The 26,101-nt window shown below is 39.9% G+C and overlaps 1 protein-coding gene across 2 annotated transcripts in view; it reads left to right on the top strand.

The window, feature by feature from the left end:
• The window catches only part of dock5 (dedicator of cytokinesis 5), a 67,774-nt gene continuing 41,673 nt past the window's right edge, over positions 1 to 26,101 (top strand). Inside the window, exons 1-11 of one of the 2 annotated variants that reach the window (XM_007557037.2) lie at positions 1 to 572; positions 14,748 to 14,831; positions 14,977 to 15,017; positions 15,104 to 15,159; positions 15,458 to 15,554; positions 15,731 to 15,879; positions 16,967 to 17,102; positions 17,211 to 17,368; positions 19,391 to 19,472; positions 21,664 to 21,793; positions 23,499 to 23,571. In XM_007557037.2, coding sequence (XP_007557099.1) covers positions 530 to 572; positions 14,748 to 14,831; positions 14,977 to 15,017; positions 15,104 to 15,159; positions 15,458 to 15,554; positions 15,731 to 15,879; positions 16,967 to 17,102; positions 17,211 to 17,368; positions 19,391 to 19,472; positions 21,664 to 21,793; positions 23,499 to 23,571 — 1,049 coding nt within the window. In that variant the 5' untranslated portion in view covers positions 1 to 529. The remainder of the gene's footprint in view (positions 573 to 14,747; positions 14,832 to 14,976; positions 15,018 to 15,103; positions 15,160 to 15,457; positions 15,555 to 15,730; positions 15,880 to 16,966; positions 17,103 to 17,210; positions 17,369 to 19,390; positions 19,473 to 21,663; positions 21,794 to 23,498; positions 23,572 to 26,101) is intronic. The other variant, XM_007557038.2, reaches the window with a different exon arrangement.

Genomic DNA, 26,101 nt, shown 5'->3' with positions numbered 1-26,101 from the left:
ATCAGATAAGAGTAGTTTGTGCCTGTCCCTTTAAGAACAGTTACTTTTCTCAGTGGGACATTTTAACCACTACCTTAATTAAGCGACAAGGGATCAAATGACTGCTAGTGATTGAGATAACTCTAGCAAATTGGATTCAGCTTAAAACAAAACGGACACTGAGAGAAACAATCCTTGAAGCAAAAGCAAGGCACAGTTGTCTAAATCTAATATGACTAATTCAATTTGAGCTCATTTGGGGATTTATGAGCAACAGTTCGAGAAATAGGAGGAATTTTGTCAGGAGCTGAATGAAACACACAACCCGAGCTGGTAGAGCGGGTGTCTGTGTGAGTGACTCCCGCCTGTATCCCCCCCCCTCTCCCCGCCGGGCTGCGCCCTCCTCTCTCCTCCCCGTTTACGAGTCATGATGGCGGAACTGTAAGGCTTCGGGACGAGCTGGAGCGCACCACCCGTCCTCGTTGAGCAAGTGTACATAGTAATTTATTTATTCGGCCAATTTTTTACATGCTTCCCCACCCCTCCCGCTATGACCCGCTGGATTCCCACTAAGAAAGAGAAGTACGGCGTCGGTAAGTGCTCGTATTTAACTTGGCGTGTTTTGCGCTCAGCCGACTCTCAACTCCCAGCAGTAACTTCTCCAACTTCAAAACAAACAGGACTCGGGGAAAAAGTTAGGGAACTGTATGTTTTCACTTTATGTTTTCTGTCCGCGTACTACGAATTATAACAAATGTCTAGCGGTTTTTGTATTTATTTATTTTTTTAAGTACAAGGAAGCTCACCTTCCTGGTTTTTTGTAACTTGGTTTTTCAAGGAAAAAAAAAGAGAGAGAAGAAAATACCAAAGCTGAACAATGATCCACAATAGGTGTTATGGAAACATGGAAAAGAGCCAGGAGTTCAGAGAGCATACCAGTCATTCCTGAGCCTAATCTCACTGAAGAGAACCGGTTGAAGTACCAATGAACATAAACGAGTCCTCGCTTTGCCTTAAGGTATTTTATTGCCCCCCCCTCAAGGTCTCCTTTAGGGACTCCCCATGGAAGCGCCTGAGGCGGTCTGTGCTGTATTGTATGTAGACTCAGAGTACAGAAGTCTTATTTAGTTGCATTTACGCTTGGCCTTACTTGCAACAGCACAGTCAACTTTACAATGCATCACAGTTTTGTGTTACTTCAAGAAAAGGTAGTTTCCACAGGGTTTTGCAACAAGGTGTGGCTCTTTCACCTACAATTGTATCTACAGTGTGCAAGAATGTGCAAGATATCAGGAAGCTATTCATGCCCACTAGGTAATAATCTGCACAGTTCACTTTATGAGTAATCCCAACCTGTTTTTTTTTTTTTTGGTGTGTGTGTCCTGACCTGGCAGATTAAGCGTTCAGTAACGTGGGTCTGGTTGCCTTTGAGTGTCTGTTCAGATTCGCTTCACAAAAAGAGGGAGCAACGAGATTTTCGTCTTGTTACATTTTGACTTCAGTGCTTCATAAATAAAAAAACTCCCACTATTTTCTGAGAAAATAAAAGGGGGAAAATAAAACAATCCTGAGCAAGCTTCTGTCTCTAAATGTGTTTCAAAATGTCTTGTTCCTTGTGTAAATGCAATTGTGTGTACAACTGCTTCCACATAAATGCTGTGTGTTGGTGTCTTTATGTGTTTGTATGGACACTTTGAACTAACCCCGCATTTAATCACATACTTCATTGGATTTTATTGGGCTTTTATGTGAAAAACAAACGCAAAGTGGCTCATAATTCAAAGTTGCAGGACAAGCATACATGTTTTGCGACTGAAAATCAGAACATTGTGATGGGGATTCGCATCGAACACTCCTGAATCAATACTTTATGAACCCACATATTGCTGCAGTCGCCGGATTTGCACATTCAGACCCAGAATCTTTTGGCAAAAATGCTTGAGCTTATTCAGATTGGATGGAGAACATCTGAAAGCAACATTTTCGTAAGCCTCGCCACAGATTCATAACTGGATTTAGATCTGGACTTTGACTGGGCCATTCTTGTAAATCAGGGGTGTCCAAAGTCGGTCCTCGAGGGCCAGCATCCTGCATGTTTCAATTCTCTCCCTAGTGGTAGTAACAGCCTCCTCATCAAGTCAATGTTCTGCTTAGGCCTGCTAATGAGCCATCATTTGATGCAGGCGTGTAAAATCAGGGAGAGAACTAAAACATGCAGGATGCCGGCCCTCGAGGACCGACTTTGGACACCCCTCTTGTAAATGAATAAGCTTTGATAAAAATCATTTGAAATTGGCTTTCATTGTGTTTTAGGTAGGTTTTCGTCCGAGGTCACCTTGTATTTCACTCCATTAGTTTTTACCATCAGCTTTGACAAGCTTCCCTTTTTAATGAATGACATTCCCACAGCATAATGCTGCCAGCACTATGTTTCACTAGAAGGATGTGTTATGGGTCTGTCTACGGGGTGCATTTCTTGCCACTCTTGCATATAGATCAGTTTAGACGGTAGACCATTTCTTGTTGGGTTTGCAGTAGAGACGCACCGGTCCGATATTAATATCTGTATTGATTCTGATATTAAAAAAAATTCTAAATCAGGTACCGGTGACAATGTGCCCAATCTGTTCAGTGTAATTCTATGTTTTTTGTGCTCTGAGGGATGTCATGATTCATTATTTGTTTTACGTTATGTTTAGAATTCCTAATTTCCCTTTCTGAACCATTTGAAAGAAGTTTTGTTACAGTTTATTTTTGCGTGTTTGACCAAAGTAGTCAACCTGTTGTTGTTGTCAGTTTCTTTATTATTTATTTTACGTCGGCTGTTCTACTCTTAATTGCACTGATTGAACAACTTAAATCTGTGTTGTTTCTACGTGTTTCACCAAGCTTGTGAAGCTATTGGTGTATTTAAGTGTGCTGGACTGGGGCAGAGTTATCAAATACATTTGTAATTCAGTACATTTATGTCTGTGTTTTAAAAGAAAACCTTTTAAGTCAATTCAGCACTTTTTTTCTGTAAGTAAGCCTCAGATACCTGTATCGGTATCAAAAGTGAAAAAAGTGGATCGGTGCATCCCTCGTTTGCAGTCGTGCCATACTATTTGTATGTCGGTGTAACGGTTCGAACAGAGCTGTATTAGATCTCTAAAGCTTTGGATATTGCTTCAGAAACTGACCCCGCTTGAAACCTGCTGGTATATGGTGTGAGAAGCTGCAGTAGTGCTCTCTATCAAGTTAACCGTTATTGTTTTATGACCAGCACAGGTAGGCTGGTTATTGGTTTTGTTTGGTTGTGAATCAATAAATCTTAGCTTGAAGTTGCACAGAACTTTATCAACACTTCCTGGTCTAGAAGCAAATGTCCTTCTCCTCAAGGGGAAAGAAAGAAAGCCAGAATGCGACAGCAGTGAAAACATCCAGCTCAGATAGTCTTTGCAGCAGGTATACTCCGTACTCTGACCTGACTAATCTCTCCTCCTGACGATATAAAAGGCTTGAGCAAAGTCTTTTGAGCTTGAGCCGCTGCTGGTGTTGTCACTGAAAATATTTCAACCCGTAATAACAGTCCCACCTCCTGGTTATATATGACCTTGTGTAAACGGCTGATGTTCAGGAAAAATCTTTTACGATCGTCCGTAGGTGTTCAGAAACGGCCGGTGTGTCTGAGTGTGCAGCCAGTCTCCCCAGAAACGGGGCAGAAGTCACTGCCATTGTTCTTAATCTTCAAAATGCCATCGGACCCTGTATGAAGGCTTACATTTTTAATCCTATTAGTGAACCTCGACTGCGCTCAAACACAGACGGCAGCGTCTTTGGGTGGAAGAAGAGGCTTTTAAAAAAAAAAAAAGAACAATTTTCAACACTATCAATTAGATCATGATTGCTAACAGGAAAATGTTGATAATAGACGACTTATCTTTCTCGGCGAATCTGTGACGGTCATAATGGAAGAGCTTCCTAATTTTACATCGGAAGGAGGAGCAAAAACCCCGTTGAGGCTCAGATGAAGTGCTGAAACCGGCAGGTCTTGGAACGAGATGATGCCTCCAGAAGGGGCTTTGGATGAATCACCTCAGTTGATGCCACTTTAGTTGACTTTGCCTGAAAAACAAATAAATCTGCTGCTGTGTGGGGGGGTGGGGGGTGATGTGATTTCAGCAGGCCTCTATTACTGCTGCTGTTATCTGCCTGAGACGAGGCGTTTGTGACTGCTTTAACTATTACAAGCGCGGCACACCCAGTAATGCACACATCTCGTAACCGTATAGCCAGTTGCATACATCCCAGTGAAACATGTTGCAAATGTTTTCCAGACTTCATAATTACAGCACACCCTGTTATGTGACACGGTTTTGTCATGATAAAGAACTGCAATTAAAAAAAAAAAAAGGAAAAAACATCTCATTCACGCCTCACGATGTTCCTGAAAGATGTACTTTATTTATATGTTATACTTTTACTCAGAATTTGAAGATTAAGTCATAAAACAATCATCTAAAAGAACCCTGATGTGTGAATTCACAAGGTGAAAGTCAGACGCTTCATACCAAACCCGCTACAAAATCCAATGTGGTCGCACTTAAAAGCCAGCACCAAGCTTTAATACCGTTAATAAAAAAAAATGGCCACACCACTGACATTGCTTTTATGCTTCAATTAAACACCCCACAATCCTGTGCTGCATCGCCATCGCTGTCACGTGACCAAACGCCACATGATCAGCCCTCAGTTCTTCTGAAACGCATAAAGAAATGGCATCAAGATGGAAATAAACATCGGTTCTCATCACCAGCCCAGTTTTACTTATTGCACCAATATGTTAAATAAACCACCATCATCGGGCGACACAATGTTATTACCGGTGTAGAGCGAAAGGGAGACATTATTTATATAAACAGCTCTTTCTGTTTGCAGGGAAATGCATTGACTCGCTAATAGCAGGTCAGCCTGGTCACTGAACAGCAATCAGACTGATTTTCAAACTTGGAACTAGAACACAGTTGAGGCGATAATTAAACTTTCATGAGGAGAAGCTGTGTGAGATTATTATAGTTCTCCTACCTGCAGAAGCCTGATGTTATCACTGAGTGTTTTAGAAAAGTGAAGAAATCTTCAGAGTGGAAAAAGGTCAACACTTTTTTTTTTTTAGCTGACTTTAAGACAAATTTCTGCATCCTTGATGCACAAAGTACTATGACTGCAGATCCTTCCTCCCATCAGCTGTCTTTGTAACCATCACTGCTCTCAGCTGACTCAATATTTGCAGTTTTCTCATTTCATATAAGATTCCTGTTATTTGCACACTTTTTGTAAATAACCTGTTTTTTGCACATATATTCATTTCTTTCTTTACATTCCAGCTGCACATTTCTTTTAATCTGAGTGTGCTATTTTTAACAACTGTACTGTATTATTATTTTCCTTATTTTGTAACTTTGCCCTTAGCGTATGGTCTGCAACTCTGCATGCTCTCAATTACCTTAACTTCCTGTTGCGACACATGAATTTCCCCGCTGTGTGACGATAATATGACTTTCTATTCCAGGGATATAAGCATTTTCAGTTTGTGTTGTTTGAATTTGACAAAATGAACCGAAGTGAAATCAGCTTCTTTGACGATTTCTTGACTCTGTGTGATATTACATTTATTTGCTACGGGCTAGGGGCAAGTACTTAAAAAGAAAAAATTAGAAAAAAGTAAACTATCCCATTATGTATGATACCCTTCTCAGATTCGACTAAATAAGTAGCACTTGTTCCTGGTTCATCATGGTCTACTTTAGTTCATACTGGGAGTTCTTAACATTTTCTCCACTGCACTTTTGAGAAGTTTTTCATGTGCTTCAGCAACTCCTCTTTTTGGCTGCGCTCATTAGTGTGACATCCCAGCTAGTTTATCCATGCAGATAATGTGTCAAAATGTCTTCTGGGCACCAGTAAAGCTCAGCCCGAGTACCACAATTGATACTTGTACCACAGTTTGAGAACTGTTTGTTTCAGATGGTTGGAAATGCCAAGATGTACAAAAATTTGGCCAAAACTACAATTCTTCTTTATGTGAGAATCATCCCTTACTTTTCCAAAGTTTGATCAGAATGATTTTCACTATAACTTTTCCAGATTTGCTTCAACTCAGAGTTACACGGCTCTCCTATCTTGAAATCGAAAAATGGGGCTGTCTCCAGGTGACTGGATGAGGGTAAAATTACAATCCAGCTCAAGAGTGAAAAAACTGGAAACCGTGACTCTGGGTGCAGCTTTTCCGCTAGCTTTCAACTGGTTCCAAGTGCGGCGTGAAATAAGGTCATATAAATTTAGAGCTGAAAATGTTCACGTTCAAACTTCTCTGTATTTTATATTTCCTTTGGGAAAAAAATAGAAGAATTTAAGACCATTGTTTAGTGCTAAACTAGTAAAAGCACTACAGATTAATGGATATTATTAGCAATAAATATGAAGTTGCCGGTTTCCTTCTCACTTTGCACCTTTTTATTTTTTTTTTTGGGTCTGTTTGACGAGGTTTGTTCAATTCCTTCCTGATTCTGCAGAAATCTTAGTCACCATAAACATGCTTACGTGCAACTGTGGCTTATTGCGTCACTGCGAGAACATGTCTTCTGTGCCGATCACCAAATTAGATTTCTTTTAGCCTAATGATCTGCTGGTCATCTGTAAAAGCAGGTCAAGCTGAAAATTGAATGATTCTGGTCACCAGTCAAAAAAAGCGTTTGGTGCTTCCAGTATAAAGTAGCTCTGCCATACATACAGTTGAAACCATACGTTTACGCACACTGTGCAAAAAAGAGATGAGAGTAATGCTGTCTGACATTAAATCCATCCTGACCTTTCCTGTTTTAGATCTGCTTTTAGAATTTTTAAAAGCTTTTTTGAATTTCAAAAGTTTCCATTTCTTTAGTATCTGGTAGAAATAAATGACTTACTGGACTGAGATCAGAGCATTTACGTTTTTTTTTTTTTTAAACATTAGCTTTGTCGTCCTTCAGCCACTTTGTACCTAATGTGGCACTATATTTAGGATCATTGTCCGTTTGGAAAAGCCCAAACTCATCATCTGTGCTTTTCTCTAATTGTTTCTAATTCTTCTGACTCAAGAAATTAAAAATGAAAAATATTTTTTTCTTTTTTTATTATGGAAGTGAGGAAATGGAAATAATTTGTTAATCCCTAAGCAACCAAAAATGGGTAAAGCAGTAAATCTGTGTCTCTGGTATGTTAATACTCGGTTTAAACTGTACCAAGATGTTATTACATGAAGAAACTGACTTTTTACTACAAAGCTTGACTGTTTGAGTCGGGGATCCACCAGCCCTGTTTCCTTTTCTCCTGGTGTTGCATGCCAGCTGGTAGACCTGCAGCTATCAACAACGGTTAAGCAAAGATTTTCTTAAGGATGCTTACAAATTAATTTTTTTTAAAAATAGAATTATGTGCGACTTGCAAGAGTTTTACTTTAATCCCTTAACTGTCACCCTCAAAACATTTACATGCAAGTCAATGGGTTCCATGTTTGCATGACAGTCAACGGGTAAACAATGATTTGTAAGAGGAAATTTTCATTGAATTGAATTGTTCTTTGGGATTAGTAAAGTACTTTTGAACTGAATTCTTGAAAAATCCAATTTGGCTTTTAAAACTAAAAACAAGACATTTCTCCTCAAACCCAAGTTAAAGGGTTCGCACTAAATAACTCTTGAGAATATCATGCAGGTAACAGGAAAGTATGAAAAACGATTCTTTCAATGAATTCCTTCACAGGAGTCGTCTTTCAGGTTTACAGGTAGTGTTTAAACCTACGTTAGCAGTGGTGTATTACTAGACCACCCCCAGCGAAGGGCCTCTTCAAGTAAAAATAATTGGTAGGCAAGTTGTGATCAAAACGTATATCGACGGCTCTTGCGGCGTGTGCATTATATTTCTGTTTGGTGAACATGCCGTGATAATGATGCCTTTACACCTTCATATTTGCAGGTCCACTGTGGTCTGTTACTATGCTGAGATTTCTGCAGGGAGCAGCCATTAACGTCACAAAGAGGCTGAATCACGGGCCACACTCGCTTTGGTCCGCCGAGAAATAGTTTAAGCAGCACTCTGACTTGAACGTAGTGAAAGCGTGTCAAGTACGTAAAATGTGTTTTCTTTCAGACGCTCCCTCCTTCTTCAGCGTAAGAAAACAAATTATTTTCTTTCTCTTTTGCGATCCGGATTTCCATCTCATCCATGAATCACGGTGATTAAATCTGAAGGCTCACCTTGCAGTGTCAGATCTGATTGCAGGTTGCGATTCGGAGATAACTGCTGACCTTGTTCCCAGCTTTAATAGGCTAACAAAGATGGAGAGCCAGTCATGATGTTTAAAGCCTGGAAAAAAAAATTGTGAAGTATTTTAATATTCAGCAAACTGCGCTATACTCTCTTTCCTCTTCCTCCCCCTAATTTAGATAAGCCTTACATAATCTACTCTGGGCTAAATGTTGAGGCAGGATTTTTTTAAAAGCTGAATTAAGAGATGAAGCTTTACAGTGATCTAATTTTGTTCCTTTTTGCACTATTAGCTCTGAACTTTAGAGTTAACTCTCTGATTTATGGGTAGCCCTATACGGTCTGATTAGCTAGAGAACAGTTTTAGGAGCCACAGATCATCTTTGGCTGTCTAGACAGTAAGTGTGAGGCACAAGGCTTTTCAATTGAGCCCTTTACTTTTTTTCCCCGAGACATCCTGCCTGCCTGAGCAGAATTGGCTCGAGTACAAAACTGGTGTTTACCTCGTGGGAAATTGTACCTCTGAATGCTTTAGTGGCTGGTAATATCGCTACTCTTTTTCTGGGGGGATGCAATAATAGAATATCTGTAAATATGGTCAAATATGCAGACACTGTATTCTTATAAGCTTGGATAGCAATCACATTTTATTTATTTATTTATTTTTGCCCCTTGACTGAACATGTTTTGTGATCTTTGCAAAATTGTGATATTTGGATGCTTGTATTTTACAAAAATGCTTATTTTTTTAAATCTTAAATAGCATTGTTTACAAGCTTTTCCTCTTTCTTATTTGAGATAAATTTGAAACTAAATAACCGTGTGTCACTGTAAAGACGCATTTGTGGAAATAGTATCTTAAGAGTTATTATAAGTCTGCGTTACAAATCAACTGACCAGAAACTAGCCGAGATTAGCTTGATAATTAGCCTGGCTACATGCTCAGGTAGCCTGATTGCATTCAGCTGATCTAATCAATAATAGTTTTAAACAGTATTACCATAATTTGTTTGCATACCTGGATGATCCAGAAATTTGTAATAAATTTGCATTTTGCAAGAGAGAGGTGAAGTTAGCATCCTTCTTTTGGCTAGCTAACCAACAGTTGATAGCAAAGGTTAGAGGGAGGGACAGCAAATTATTTCCAACCAGAGAGAAGGACTTTAACTCACTGGAATGGGATATTAGATTTTTAGCAAGGTTGAAAGTATTTAATACTTAAAACTTTAAAAATGCCTTGGTGCTGAGAATCAGCCCTCAGTGTATTTCATGTAAAGTAAGCTGCTGTTTTATCGCTCGTTTAAGTGGCCCTTGGTAAAGCATAAATGTTACTGTGCAGTATCATGAGCAGAAGGCATATCTTTGTAGGAATGTTTTTGTATCCCCTAAAGTAGGCTGGTAAGCCTCTTGTGCATCATAACATTGTTTTTAAAAAGCTAAAACCGAGCCTCGCTACCTCAGGTGAAACTGTGAGTACATGCAGTTCAGATTAGCACCGTTGCTTTGGCACATTAACGTGCTATCATATCATTTTCTTTTCTGCTTGGTTCTTCAACTTCCAGTGAAGCTTAAATTTGGATTGTTTACGTCCCCTGCTGAGTAATGAAAAGTTTAGACTGGCCGTAAATGTGATTGGACCAATCTAGTTATATTACAGCCATATTTTTCTTTTTTCTCCCACCACCATCTGTCACTATCCCACTGTTACACTAAACTGTCTCTTCCTTGGCTGAATAGTTTCCTGTATGAAAAGTGCTCTAGCAAGGACTCATCAAATAGTGCCGTAGAGAAGAGGTCTGTTGAAAGTGTAAGTGTTTGATTGCAACAATCTGTTAGAATTGATCTATATCAGCCATTTTTCCCATGATTGGCTCTGGAAGGTGATTGGCAGGCTGGATGCTGAAAAGTCTGCATGTTATTTTCTTTTTTTTTTTTGTGGCCAGCTACATCACAGCAGAAAACAGGCAGTTGTTTCTGTTTGTAAGAGTTTGAGTTTATTGAAACTCTGTTTTTGGCTGGATTCAGATGATTTTTTAGCTTGATTGCCATCCAACAATTTTTTGATGTCATTCCAGGAAAAACAAGCAAAATTTGCCAGTTTCATTCTGAGTTGTATTTAAAATAATTTCAAAGGAAGCAAAGAGATGTAAAAGAGGCATCAAAAAGGAAATTGTGTTTTTTATGACGTACTGATTCTTGCAAGAGAAAGTTGCACTTCCCACATATGACACGAAGGTTGAACAGAGTGCTGCACAGTTACTCTGCTTGACCCTTTGACCTTTCATGTTTTTTTTCATCAAGTGGATTTTGAAATGTTGGCAGCGTTTTGCAAAAGTTAAGGCACCAATACATATCCTTTAGAAATAGAGGCATTGTGTGCTGTTTTGGTAATGCTAACTTTGCGCTAAAGGCTAATATAAGATATTAAAGACAAAAAAATTTAATCTGTCTTTGCTTTAGAAATCAATAAAATCCGTTTTCACCAATTTTGTGCTGTCATATTTTTTTAAATTCTTATTATTATTAACTACCTGTTATGACAAAAAGAGGAGAACAAATTCATTGCTGTAACAAATTGGTTTTATCTAAAATCCTGTATTGGAGAGTTAAGAGAGTTGAACCTCTGGAGATTGAAAATCAGCTGCACAATCGCAAGGAATCGCTTCTTCGTCTCGATATTTTGTTGAACCCTTACACACACATTGTGTGCTGTACTTGGTACATTACTGGATTATTTTCTTTTAGCTGATATTTCTCTTAGTTTGAAGCAATATACTGCCTATTTTCAACACCCTGGGATAAATTTAGCCGTTTTCTCGTAAAATCTTAAAAATTTGGCTCTGTAGATACTTAATTTGCCTGAGTCGAGATGAAACGGGTGGTTGTTATTTTTGTTGCAGCGGTGCGTGCCTTCCTCATTAGTGCCTTTAGTAGTCGCTTCCAAGTTGTGTGCCGAAAGCTGTACTTGTATTCCAACTTGTATTTTCAAGGATTACATGCAAGCCTGCATCAGGGCGCACCGTTTCAGATCAAATTTGATAAAGTCCCTATCATGGCACACCGACTTATACATTTCTCTTTCTCCCTCAGCTGGCAACGAGAACAACGGATTCTGGTCATCGTGTTGCGTTGATGCTGATTGGCTGCCAGCTGCTGCTCGGACTGCTTCAGCCGCGCTGTTGTTCCTTAATTGTTGTCTAATCTACTTCAGTGCTAAATGATTTAGAGTGAATCAGGCTGACTTTGATGTAACATCAGTATGCACACAAAGCTGAACTTGTGCCAGCGAGACTTTATTAGAGCGCACAGGAGGCACGGTGGGGGGCTCCGCATTTGAAGTTTGAGCAGACCAGAGCTGCACAGATGAGCCGCGTGGCGTCCCATCTCGCTCTGCTTGGTCTCCCACCCTGGGCGCGCTGCCACGCCATTGCCAGGCCCCAGACGCTGTGTCAAGTCGGTGAATGGACCATTGTCTCTCCTGGCATGGTTGGAGGCAGATGTCATTTCTTCACTGTAATTTTCCTGGTGATTCATGTGATTGTCTCATTGTGAAGGAATCACTTCAGACAGTTATCTCTTTAAATTATATTTATAAAAAGGTTATTAGTTTAATTTGATTTGCATGACTTTGGTGTTTTTCTGTTTTTTTTTCTTCACTCTATTTCTTGATGACTCAATAAGGCATCTCACAATTACAGCCTGATTATTCTCACTTGCGGACATGCATGCAGAAGACTGCCGGCATCGTAGATTAATGTAATTAGGTCAGAGCAATACAATATCCATCAAAACAGCATAAATGGGAACAGGCCAAAACATAAAATGTTATAGTTTATGGGGGGAAATGATCCAAAAAGGAGTCTAAAAGCTGACTTTGGTATAATGGGAACGGTTTGGGATGAATGTCCGTTTCAAGACAAGCTAGTGGAAAATCTTCCTCTGTGAAGGAAGTCACAGAGAGGACGCGTATACACACATTCACTGATCTGTCAAATGTTCGCACTCAGGCTGAGGTGTGATGAGCCGAGCCAGTCGAAGCGTGCCGAGAAATCTGGCCTGCAGGAACGAGCATTATCGGCGTGCAAGTCGGGGCACGGCTCTGCTCATACTTCCTGCGTCTCTTTGCGAGATTAAGCAGCTGTGCGCGCGGCCGCGACTCTCTCAAGTCAAGACAAAGACCTCAACCTGCAGCCTTGTTTTAAAAGGGCTTCTCTTTCGCAATGTCACTTTGGTTGGTTTGCAAGCACATGCCTGGGTGAGCGATCCCCGCCATAAATGTGCAGGCTGGAGGTGAGAAGGGAAGGTGTTGCCTTCAGCAGCGCCGGTAGGTGGAAGCAGGAATGTGCAGGACGACGGCATCTGCAGGCAGTGTCATTTGGCGCGAACTGAACCGGTGACACTATTTATCAAAGACCTGCATGAAGGCGGATGATCAAACGCTATCAGCTCATTGGCCGCTCTCCTGCGTCAGAGAACACCGAGGTTACAGTTTTAAGACTGCCACAATTTTTTTGTCTTGGTGTTTAAACTTCTGTTCTTGTGAGGCCAGAGAAGTTGACACACTGACTGAAACCATCCCCAGATCTATGAGGCACATGGAGGCAGTGGCCCCACCTGTTGCTGTGCACCACCAGTAAGACCAGTTACTGGTAACTAAGTTACCAGTAACACAAAGTGTGCAAACTTTTTCCTCATACTGTTCCTAAAGGACACCAGAGAATAACTTGGGGTAATTTTTCTGGATTTTAGAGTAAAACTGCTCACCTCTTTTCCACTTGTTGCTGCACACTGCTGAACTGCTGGCTGAAAGTTGGTTTCTATGTTTGTCCTCTGACAGGAAAGACAGATGTATCTGTTCTGGTAATATTCCCACTTTTGCTGGGAAAAAGTAAATATATTTACTTTTTCCCAGCAAAAGTAAATATATTTTGAAAACTGAATATGGCCCACCCATGCCTTTCATGATGGTGAAGTTTTTAACTATAGTTGACAAACTTGAAGTTGGTTAGAAATTTGCCTTGGGGGGGAAATTACAGTGAATTTGTACAGTCAGGAACTATTTCCTGTGGCAAAATCCTCTGATAATAAAACCTCAATTCAAACCTAACTCTGAGTTTATAGATCCTGACTAATTAACTTGTAGTCATCATTTTGCTAAGGGCAAAAGCCTATAATGTTCTGAAATAAGCAAGTTTACACATGTACTATTTAATAGTGGTGCAACAATACACTCAGTGAAGGAGACCAGATGCATAATATTAGGCTCATTAGAACAAAAATACACTTTACTAGTATTCTTTGGAAAATTTAAGGTATATGTTTTTTGTTTTCTCAAAGATGTTACAGGGTTTAGATGAGAAGACTCTATTTTCTATTATTTCTATAATTTATGTCCAAGTTTGACTTGCCTATTTTTTTTACGTTTGCAAGGTGGTCCCAATATTTTTCCACCTAAAATATGAAAATGTTTCTTTAAAAATGTTTTTAATATTACAATACTTTTACTGGTCTCACTCTTTTAAAGAATCTCTATTCACTGCAACAATCCAGTTAAGGCGCCAACTTTAACGGCTAACAGTTAGCCGTTTACTACGGTAAGCCACTCCAGAAGTGGTGTTTATTGAATCTGTCATGCAAGCAAACAACTGGAGAACTACTTCCTTTCTTTCTTCAAAAATAGGTCTTGAGGAGTGAGCTTTATTTAACAGTTTGGGGAAAAAGGCCGTAACGTAACAAAATGTGGAAAAAGTGAATCGCTGTGAATACTTTCCGGATGCATTGTGTGCTTACAAAGAAAACTCCAATCTGACATGAAATCTGGTGTCCTCTTTGTATTTTGCAATGACTTCTAAGTTTTGCTTGGGCCTGTGTCTGACAGTAGAAACAAAAATAAATATTATAAAGCTCTAACTCGATATGTTGCATTGTTTTAGCAGCAGTAACTATTCATGCTGATTTTCTTTTCTTTGAAAAAAAAAACAAGCAAGTAGGTAGCTACACAATGTCTAAATGGCATAAAGCTGATATTTTTATTAAAAATTGCTTGCAAGTCTCATACCTACTTGCAGCTTCACAGTGCAGCAGCCCAATGAAACGTCAAACCCGGCCTCGAAGCGTGAGGTTAAATTGAAAATAGTCAAAAGGCCTCGGACGTCTGAGTCACTCAAGCTGGCTTGTTGCTCTAAAACTCAGGCTGCTGTTAGAAACGGCAGCCGGATGGGGAATAAATCTTAGCTTTAGATCCTCTGTAGAGCAACAACGAGTGAACTGGCTTGATTTGTTGGTGAGAAACTCCGGACCACTCAGGCAGAACTTTTTTTCTTTTCTTCACTCTCTGTGTCGGCATTGATTGAGGGCGAGGATTTTTCTTTAATCCCAGAAAAAAAGAGTCGGCTGAAACCAGTATTTTTTTTTTTGTAAGCAGCACTTCCGTTTTTTTCTTTTGCCTTAATAATGAAACAGTTATTTTTTTTTTTCCCCCTTAGCAATCTACAATTATGACCCCCATGGCGAACAGGAGCTGCGTCTGCAGGTGGGGGACACGGTGCACATACTTGAGAAGCTGGAAGGTGAGTGGCAGCCGTGACGTCTCCCTGTTCACCGCTCTAGAAACATGATCTTAGAGCGACGTCCTGTGCAGTGTGTATGTGACTCTGTTGTGCTTTTCCTCCTCTACACCATGCCACTTCTGTTTTGTCAATTTCTGATCTCCAGGCTGGTATCGAGGCTACACACTCAGAAAGAAGGCACAGAAGGTATGGACATCACAGGAGCAATATTGGCCTGCAGCTTATTCTGTGATGCGGATGTATATACTATTACTTCCTGATTGTTTCCTCAGGGCATTTTCCCGGCTTCCTACATCCACTTAAAAGAGGCCACAGTCGAGGGAACAGGGTGAGATCACAAATCAGCAAGCACTTCATTTTGACGATAATCCACTTTGCTCTGAGTTTGCCGTGTTGCCTTTCTGTTTGCCACTAGCATAAGCACTACACTTATAATTATCATAAGTAAGAATTAAGTAATGCTTCTCTTGGCCGTGCAGACCAACCATCCCGACTGTTTTCGATGTAAGAAAAAACAAAAATGGGCTCGAGTCATTCCAGATTATAAGACATGATCTGTGAGCGACGAGCTGCTCTTCTGATATCTCATTACTTCTTTTTTTCTCTTCTTTCCTTGTGGCTTATAGCCAACAGGAAATAATTATTTCTGCAGATTTACCCTTGGTGCAAGAGATGGGGGCTACCCTCAGGGAATGGGTGCAGATATGGCAAAAGCTCTTCGTGGTACGTGTAGATCTCTCTGCTTCCAGTACACTCGGTTCTCTCTCACTGCTGGGATACGTTTTCATCTTTAAATTTTTATTTTTATTTTTTCTGAGAAAAAGAAAAGTTGACTGCTGCTTCTTCCTCTGAACTGCGGCGTGTATATATAACAAAGCGTGCACATGTTTTTCTGACAGGCAAACAAGATAACCCTGTTCAGGAGTGTGCAGCAGATGGCCTACAGCCTCATTGAGTATCGATCTCAGATTGTGTCAGGAACGCTGCCCAAGGATGACCTTGTGGAGCTCAAGAAGAAAGTCACAGCAAAGATTGATTATGGAAACCGGTACGGCTCCCGCTCTTCTCAACGGACCTCAAAGAAACGGATTATTTTCTGCTGGAAGAATTGTGAAGTTTACAGTGCTGGGCACGTGATTTTTGTTTTTTTTTTGTTTTTTTGGGGGGGGGTTTTGGGCACTCTTGGTAAAGTTGTGTTAAAAAAAAAATCTTAAAATAAACGCGTCTTTTTATGCAGTAACATAATCCTGCTGTGAAAAGTCCTACAAATCTGAGTTGAGTAAATTTACAGTTTTGTCATAATAACCACAGGCTTCAACATATTGAAATGGTATTTTATGTGACAGACGGACACAAACCAGCACATAATTTAGTAAAAATAGGAGTAAATAAAATGGAAGAAAAATAATATTCAGTTGTTTTTTTCCCAAATAGAAATCTGAAAAGTGTGGCATGCATTTCTATTTGTACTTCTTTACTCTGATGCCCCTAAACAAAATTCAGTGCAACTAATTCCTTTAGTAATTACTGAAAATAGTCATTAGTATTTTAATCTCAGTCTCATTACACACATTTCCATTACAAATGGGTGCAAAACTTTTTTGAAATAATCTCAAAAGAAGGTGTGAAACTGCCTCTATATCAACCCCCAAAAACATCACCATAACAGCACAAAGTAGTGGCAGCATAATGCTGTGGGGTATGCAGTGACATGGAAGCTGGTCAGAGTTGATGGAGCTTTGAAGATGACATCCCAGGAAGAAGCAAACCCTGTAATTTATATGTGTGAATGGCCTAGTCAAAGTTAAGATGCATTTGCCACTGGGTCTTCCAACGGGATAATAATGACCCTGATGCCGAACAAAGAGGAGGAATTTTCTAAGGATCGTACCAAGAAGAATAGTTTAAAGTCCCTCTCTCTTGTTTACTGTATCTTTGTGTTAATTTTGTTGTCAGATTATCCTCATTTTTTTAATGGTGGGATTATGATGCTGCAATAAAAGATGAATTTAAGTTTTAGTTTTTTTTTTTTTTTTGTTTGTTTTTTTTTGCAAATCTGTACCAGCTGTTTTAATAAATGTTTTCAAAACTGTTTTCCTGCCTGAGCCACAGCTGACTGACCCTCTGCCGCGCAGGATCCTCGGGTTGGACCTGGTGGTCCGAGACGAGGCGGGCAACATGCTGGATCCCGACCAGACCAGCACCGTCAGCCTGTTCCAGGCCCACGAGACGGCGTCCCGCAGCGTGGACGACAGGCTACAGGAAGAGAAGGCACGACTCCCGTTTGGTCTCGACGCTCGCCGTCGCTTCGGTCCGCCGCCGGCTGCCGGCTCCAGTTAAGGTCTTTGCACTCGTTCACGCCGACTCGTTTTCACGCAGACGAGACTGCAGAACCTGGAGATGCGGCGGCAGACTCTGTTCAGCTCCGTGCACACCTACAGCCTCCTCATGAACCTGAAGAACTTTGTGTGCAACATCGGGGAGGACGCCGAGCTGCTCATGTCTCTCTACGATCCCGACCAGTCGGAATTTATCAGGTCAGTCGGCGTAAATGTCGCTTGTGTGATATTAATTCTTGTTACCCGGAGTCGATAATTCACCTCTAATTGGTTGTAAAGCCACTATAAAATGGTCTTTCGATTTTAAAGCCACACTATGTTACCACTTCCCCCGGTCTGTCACTTCTCGGCAAAAGTTACAACATGATAAATGAAGAATTTCTTTCAGCTATGAATAATAAAAACCTATAAAGGTTGTTCATTACTGTCCTGTAACTCTGTGCTTGATGTTGTAGCTCCAGCAGTACATTAAATAAATATGCAGAGGGTGGAATAATGAAATGCATTGTTTAGGAGCTTAAAAGCATGTTTTGGACTTTCTGATGTTGCAACATAAATTTTGGGAGAAAAAGGAAAAGGCAAAAAAAAAAGTAAACACTACAGTGTCTCTTTTTTGGTGGGGGGGTTCTTGAATTTAAAGATGTATTATTCAGTGAGCAGTTCAGATTTGCAGGGTGAAATTGGTTTTCTTTTCAGCTAATAGAGGAAAAACTGTCTCTTTAAGAGGAATATTTTTCATCAGTTTTGCCTCCGTTTTTGCTGCTACATGATGCAAATGCACAACAAAGGTGCAAAGCGAAGCGACCAGGTGTTAGAGGCGACGTACTGCCCTGGGGCCAGGGTGAAAATATTTAAGGCCTCAATACGCGGGTCATGCTTTGCCGCAGCGCCACCACAGCACCCCTGGGTTCATAATTTTTACAAAGAAGCAGCTAAACCCCAATACGACATGATACTGCCGACTCTGTACTTCATAGTCGCGAGGTTCTCACGCTCTGCTTTTTTTGCCCTCCAAATATAACAATGGGCAACATGGTGAAACAGTTTTAGCTCCATCAAGCCACAGGGCAAGCCTCAAAAATATGAAAGTCTTTGTACCAGAGAGCATCTGCAAACTGAAACTAGTCTCTCTTATGATGCTTTTGAAGTAATGGCTTCTTCCTCTTTGAGCGCCTTTTCAGTATTTACTTCACGTCTCTCTCCTGTCAGGACCCTTTCTGGACTTGTATGTTGTAACCCACCTAAAATCATGGCCCAAGTAATTTTTTTGTTGCCAAAAGTGATGGTGATTATTTATTTTTTTTCCAAAATCACTTTTGGCATTCTTTGGGATTCTGCAATCTTGTCCAAGGATGAACCAGATTTGTGTAGGTCCACAATTTTGGTGAAATGTGATTTTGGCACAAAAAAGGCACCACCTTTTTGTTGCCAAAAGATGATTTAGGGAAAAAAAAAAAAACAACAACCAAAAAACACTTTTGACAGAAAAAAAAGTTCACTTTATAAACTTCTGATTTTATAGAACTGCATAAAAAAATCTTCATTATTCTGGCATTTGAGAAACATTTGACAGGAGGCATTTAATCTGATTAAAATTAGGCAAAACATTTTTTTTCATATATACATAGTATGCAAAAATCAGTTTTTAGCTGTATGTATGTAGCTATTAAAATATGGTAATTTGGGCACCAAAACTGGATGTAGCCCAGGTGCCCACATTCTGTTAACTGCGGCCCTGCGCTTCACAGACATGCCACTGAAACCTCAAGCAGGATATTATGTGCTTTAAAAAAAAAATGGAGGGCAGGTTTGTTTTGCAGCTAAGCCGCTGCCGTGCCTGCTCTTGGGAAGTGACAGCACTGATTATAAACAGCATGGATTTTTATGAATTTTAATATCGCAAAACTAAAAATAAAAGCAAGAGTATGAACACGGCTTGACTGAGGGAGCATTAGGCGCCAATTAAGACAATAAGCTCGACTCATTCATTTTTAAGAGTCAAGATTTTCGGAAAGCTCTGTTGGGACCTACAAGATGACATGGTTACTAATCAAACAGCACGAGTAGTTTTAAGATTTATGTGATGCATGTTTTCTGTTTATCAGGTGACGGGAAGGAAATTATGAAGAATTGCTGCATGGCCTGCTTCCATTTTTCCACTTCTTCCGATGGCTCAGATAATGCGCTGTCTAACTGTGATTCCTATTTGAATTCATACAGCGAGAACTTCCTGGTGCGCTGGGACAGTATGGGGATGCCTAAGGAAATTGAAAAACTCAACAACCTGCCGGCCTTATTCACGGTAACCGAGTCTCAATCTGCTGACTTTGTTCCCTTGGTTTTAAAGATGTAAACAGTCTGAACCTCACCTGAAAGACTATTTGTTTCTGGATCGCTCGAAATTTAATGACAGTTTTTGTAAATTATTCTCTTTCACGGGTGACTTGGTCAATGAGTGGTGCTGCTGCCATTTTGTTGTATTCAGAGAGCCGGCAGTTCTGGGAAAACGAGCAGCGGAGCTACCAGGAAGTGGAGTTTTGGAGCAGAATCAAACCCTTTCCATCAAAGGCACATGACAGTTAATTATTTGTGTCCTTCGAATTAAAAAGCGGGACACTTACAGACTCTCCAGACACAAAGTGGAATGTTTTCAGTATTTACTTCAACATACAGCTAACAAAACCTGCAAAATTAAGTTTCTGAAATAATTACTCCACAGGATTTACACTCAATACTTGGCTGGAGTTCCTTTTGCATGAATTAAGCATCAATGCGGCGTGGCATGGAGGTGATCAACCTTCTGCTGAGGTTTATTGCTGTCCTCTTCCTCTTGACAATGAAAGAAATTTAGTGTGGCAGTCGTTTTAGTTCCCGCTCTAAAATGAAACCAGCACCTCCTTACGGGGAAAGCATAAAGAAGTGCTGTCAAATGTCTTTGTGCACGACTGCTGAGATGTTAGACTCCATAAAGCCCAGTGGGCCAACATCCACAGATGACCCGGCTTCTCAAAGCATCACCGTTTGTAGAAAACGTCGCGTTGGACATCAAGCAGCTTAGATTAATCTCCACCCTTCCTCCAGACGCTGGGACCGTGATTTACAAATGAAATGCTGCTTCATCTAAAAAGAGGGCTTTGAAGCGCAGAGAAAAAGTTGTCGTTTTTCTCCTCGGTCCAGTTGAGACGCTTCTAACCATCTTTTTTTATGAACACAAGATGAGCAGCGGTTGTAGCTCACATCCTGATACGTCTGTGTGTGTATAATTCCTGTTGAAGCCCTAATTCACGATTCAGTCCAGATAGTTAATTTCTCCCCAGCAATTGTGTGGATGATCTTCTCAAGACTTGCATGTGTACCATTATTTTCAGCCATATTTTTTTTCTTCCATTCAACTTTCTGTTAGATTCAATACTTTGTGAGCAGCCAGCTTTTTATCATTGCTCATCAGCGATTTGCCTTTCTTGTGGAGAATGTCTGTCGAATGGACAAAGTTTATTTTCCAACATGGAGCCTTCTATTGGCCTGTGTCACTTTCTGCCAACACATGGAGATTTCAGCATCAAGCGGACAAAATATGGAGATTTCAGCACCAAGCAGACAAAATTGAGGACTCTAGTCTCCTTTCTCTGTGACAGAATTTCAAATTTCAATTAGCTGTGAGCTGTAAATGTCTAAATTAGAAACGAATGCTTAAGATGTGTCATCCTGTATGTAATAAATCAGAGCTACCTGCACTGCATCCAGAAAATATTCACTGCGCTTCACTTTTTCCACATTTTGTGGTATTGCAGCCTTTTGCCAAACTGAATTAAATTAATGTCTTCCCTCAGGTCTTCATTTATAGTAAGAAAGGAAATGGTTCTGGATTTGTTAGCTTATGTGACAGTCGGTGAAATAAACACCATTTCTGGATTAGCTGGCCATCACAACTAGCTAACTGTTAGCCGCTAATGATGCTAAAGTTGGCGTCCGCCAAACCTGACCCGGATAATTGTTCTGTACAAGTAGTCTAATGTTGAAAACATTTTTTAAAATGGTGTGTTTTTACACATTTAACAGCAATAAAAAAAATTAAAAAAAAGAAATCACATATATTCAAGAAATATTTTCCATATTGTCAAAGAGGGTAATGTAATGCAATTTGGAACAAGGATATAACATAAAATGTGGAAAAAGTGAAGCGCTGTGAATACTTTCTGGATATACTGAATGTTTTACTTTTTGAACCAAATTACTAAAGTATAGATTTCTATTATTTTCCAATTGAGATGCATCCATATATAAACAAAGGCTGAGACACTAGAACACAGACATACCTTCTTCCAGCATTTACGCCGTGCTTTTGTCCTGTAACCTTTACTGTCATGTCTGCATCTCTGACCATGTCATCGTTCATAATAAACTGTCGATGACAGGAGAAGGTCACTGCCTTTGTATCTAATGTACCTCGTATGTCACCGCCAATCAGCTCTGTTTGCCTTCCTTGCGTCCAGGACCTGAGCAGCAGCGATCTGATGAGGCAGCGGCTCTTCCTGGTGTGTCAGATCATCAGAGTGGGCAGCATGGAGCTCAAAGAGGGCAAAAAGCAAACAGGTGGCTTACGGAGGCCGTTCGGCGTCGCCGGTGAGCAGCTAATATTTCTTCATAATCACCGGTAATAAAAGCCCCTTTTTTTTGTTGTCACGCAGCTGCAGAGTTTGGTTCTTTTAAGATGCAGGAATGAAAGATGGAGCAAAAACAAAAAGAAAGAAAGAGAAAGGGGAACACCTGTTTCCTGACCCAGAAAAGGCTTTTGCTCTGCCCTGGCGAGAGAGTTGGTGGAAACTGGCTTTTAGGCTCCGGCCAGATGGTTAGTGAGTTAAATGAGAAATGGTTTCCTCCAGCTCTTAAGCAAATGGAATAAAAATCTGAGTGTTAATCGTAGCCAGGAAAAAGGAAAGAAACAACAACAAAAAAAATAAAAACGCAGCCACACTGGCAGCAGAACCGGGAGGAATTTATCAGCTCAGGAGATCGAGAACTCCTCAATCTGTTTAGCTACATGTGCCAAGTAACTCTGCGACGTTCACCTCTTTTTTGTCCTGCAGCAGCAAAATCTCATACTGAAAAGTCTCATCTTTAATTTTGTTTCAGGTTCTTGGCAAAGTTGCCAGTGATGCAGCAGAGTACCCCCTGCTGTTGGCAGATTCTCCAGCCTTTGTTTTTGCTAAAGGGGAAGAACTTGGTCTTCTTATGCAGCATTTCACAAAATCGGAGCATTTAGAGAGGGGCATCTTCAACCATTAATCTTTAAATCACTTCTCTAAATCAGAGGTGAACAAAGTTTAACCTGGTGTCTGTTTGTGGCCCCGGAGTGATTTAAAAAAAATAAATTATTTATTGACTTTAATCCAAGAACGATGTAATCTTACCCCTCAATCTAGGTGATTCATGTGCATGGAAACTTTTTTTATTTTTCATTAGAGCAAAATTATTAATGACTAATTAAAATCCCTTTTATAATGAAAAATACTAAGTCCAACACAATATATTAATCTATTTTATAACCAAGCTTTAATATTAAATAGGACCACATCAATTCACTGGTTTCTACTGAAAAATGTGGCTTTGAGGCACCTAAAATCCTCTTAATTTGTTTAACTTAGCAACCTAAAGCAAAATTACTAGCTTAATCAAAGTAAGCATTATACAATATTTTAACTTAATAACTCTGGAAACTTGGGGTGAACTTTTTTTTTCTTCTTTTTTTTACATTTCCTTACATATAAAGATCTTTACTTGAATGGCATGTTTGTTTTCCCCATTTTTAGTTGCTAAAGCAAATTATATTTATATTCCAGGGAAATGATCTTATAAAAGTCATGCATTAGTTGTTAGTTATGCATTTAGTTCAAATGAATTGTTAGCTGGATGTTGTATCATTGGTGATTTTGTTAAAAAATTACTATTTTTTATTAACACAGGATAAAAAAAATTAATTGTGGTAAAATAAAAGTGGACTACTTCTAACTATTTTCATTGTGAGATTCCACCAGTGCAATAAAAGACAAGTTATTTTTTTAAGGCTTTCTACACATCTGTACGATGGATGCCAATAAATGCAGCTGGCACTGTAAGCTGGGAAAGTTCCTCTTGTAAAAATCCAGAAAAGTGTTCCTAGATTTTTTGTTTTGTTTTGGGGGCGGGGGGAGAGAAATGAAGCTGCCGAGCTAATAAAAGCAAGAAAATACAGTTTTCTATTGTTTTGTTTTTTGTTTTTGTGTGTGCGTTTCTACTTGAAAAGTGTCCAAACCCCGCTGTGATCCTTCCGACGTGTTTATCTTTGCAGTGATGGACATAACAGACGTCGCTCACGGCAAGATAGACGATGAGGACAAGCAGCACTTCATCCCGTTTCAGCAGTGAGTCTTCTCATGTTGTCATGCCTCATTTATGTGATGCCACCTCAGTAAGAGAAACTTGTACACAGAAGATAGACTGGTGTTCCCCCTTTGTTTCCATCTTTTTTTTCTTTTCCAATCATGCTGTTTTTAAAGAAAGAAAGAACTTGCCGAGTGTTGCGGCTCATCATAGGCCGACCGGGCTTTCATGGCTGGTGCACAGCAGGAGGGATCAGGATGGTGTTTTCACAGGGATCTTAGATGGAAGAGTCATAAACACAGCCTGGGTGATTCTCGTTATGTAAACCAAATTTCGACTGCATTGAACCGCGGTTTGTTTCTCTTCACTGCTTCATAAAAGGGGCTGCATTCCCCCCCTGAGAACCTACAGATAAACAAACCTGTTTTATTAGCCCAGACTATAACTCTGGATCCATCAACTGCTTGGGTAATTGTTTTAAATATTACATGTGCGTAATTTTCCTCTGCCGCCGAACTGAAGCGGTCTTCAGAGGGTTGCATGCAAACAAAGACCTTTTGGTATATTTTATCTCTTGCGCAGAAGATGAATTAAACCCGCCGGATCCTTTGTTGGTCTTCTCCTGCCGTGACAAATGAATTTCTCTTTTATTAACAGCCGGCGACTTTTTTTGCTGTCCTAACAGCAAATTGGATAGTTCGAAAATGATTCCAGCAAAAGGTCACGCTAAATGAAATTTTAGAAAAGCTAAAGAGTGGGATAATGGGGAGCACCGATATCTACTTGATTGGGTGGTTCTGAAACGCCGCCGTGCTTCTGAAAACGTCGCCAAAACCCATCGAAGTCATTATCGACCGCCGGCTCAGCTGTGCTGCCAGCCGGCAGTCGGCTGAGCTGGCTGAGCTCTGTTTTGAATTTACGCCGCCTCCTGTGTGTTACGTGTGCGCACTCACTTCCTGATTTTAACCGCATGAAGCTCCCTCTGGTTTTCTTGTGTCCTCACCACGACTCATCGCACAGAAGAGAAGCTTTAAAATTAAAACTTGTTTCACATGTACAGGGATTTGGAAACAATATTCAACCCCTTTGAGTTAGTAACATTTCTAACATTAAACAACAAATGTGACCAGTACAAAGTAGTGCATTATCGTATTGTAGAAGGATTATTATTATTATTATTATTATTATTTAGAGTTTGGATTATTGTTCAACATCTGTTCAGCACACAAAATTTTTAACTTCTTTTAAACATATTAATAAACTGAAAAGACAACACAAATAAATTTTGAAATTAAAATCTGAGAACATATATTGTGTTTTGCTCAGCATCCCTTAAATAAAATCCAGTGCAACCGACTGCCTCCAGTATTTACCTGATCAGTCTGTAGAGTCCACCTGCGTCTCATTTAATCGAAGCTTAAATTTAGATGTACTGCAAAAACCTCAGAGGTTGGGCTGAGAACAATACACTGCAAAACCACAAAACCATACCAAGTGCTTTTGGTCTAGTTTCTAGATATACACTTGAAGTAAAACTAAAAGTAACTTGGCAGCAAGGTAAAAGGGGATGTTGTAAGTCAATACTTCTTTAATATTGATGAAAAAAAAAGTTCTTGTTCCATTTCCAGGTTATTTCACTTTTAACATGGGAAAAATATTTTCTTTTGTAAGTGAAATTATCTGGCAGTGGATCTAGAACTTTTTCATCAATATTAAAGAATTATTGACTTAAAACATGCTCCTTTATCTTGCTGAAAAGTTACTAGTAAATCAGTTTGTGTCTTATTTCAAGTGTACTAGGATATTTTCCTTAGAAACTAGACCAAAAACTCTTGGGTGATGCAGAAAACTCTGGTGAGATTTATGCAGATTTAGGGAACATGGTAGCTATAATTCCATCCAATTGGCTTGCGATTTTTGAGCAAACTTTTAAAATGTAGCCAAAAAGGAAAAAAAACAAATAAAATGAGAATTTGCCACGTTCCAGTGACTCAACAAGTGAATGAAAAGCATAGTTTGACCAAATGCTGATGGTTAGTATGGCTCTATCAAACGATACCCGTGAGATGAACCAAACATCTCAGACCAATGGAGAATCCGCCCCTCTGTTTTAGACGTTTGGACTTTGACAGAACCTATCAGTGAATCGGAAAATGTGTGACGTTATAAATTATTCTGCAAATGTGTTCCCATCTCGGCTGCAGTGCATTAACTCTATTTTGGAAAAGCCAAAAACTACCACAAGCGAACGTAAAACCTCAGAGCAGCTTCTAAAAGGAAAGACCAAAGTGTAACGGTTTGATCGACGTGCACGCCACCCTCACGATAGAAACTTCATCCTGAAAACAGCATCCGCCTCTGCAACGTATAGCGGTGGCAGCATCATGATGCGGGGATGCGTTTTATCACCAAAGAGAAGGAAGCAGACACTCAGGGATGCACTGGGATGGTTTAGCATCAAAGCGAATTCATTTATTAACTCCTGACCAAAATCCAACTGAGAACCTTTTTCAAGTCTGCATGCAGGAAGAATGAGCAAACATTTCAGTTTTTAAATTCACAATAATGGAA

This window comes from Poecilia formosa, unplaced genomic scaffold (assembly GCF_000485575.1).
Source record: "Poecilia formosa unplaced genomic scaffold, Poecilia_formosa-5.1.2 Scaffold82, whole genome shotgun sequence".
In the NCBI taxonomy this organism is placed as follows: Eukaryota; Metazoa; Chordata; class Actinopteri; order Cyprinodontiformes; family Poeciliidae; genus Poecilia; species Poecilia formosa.
This window is presented reverse-complemented; position numbering and strand designations above follow the sequence as displayed.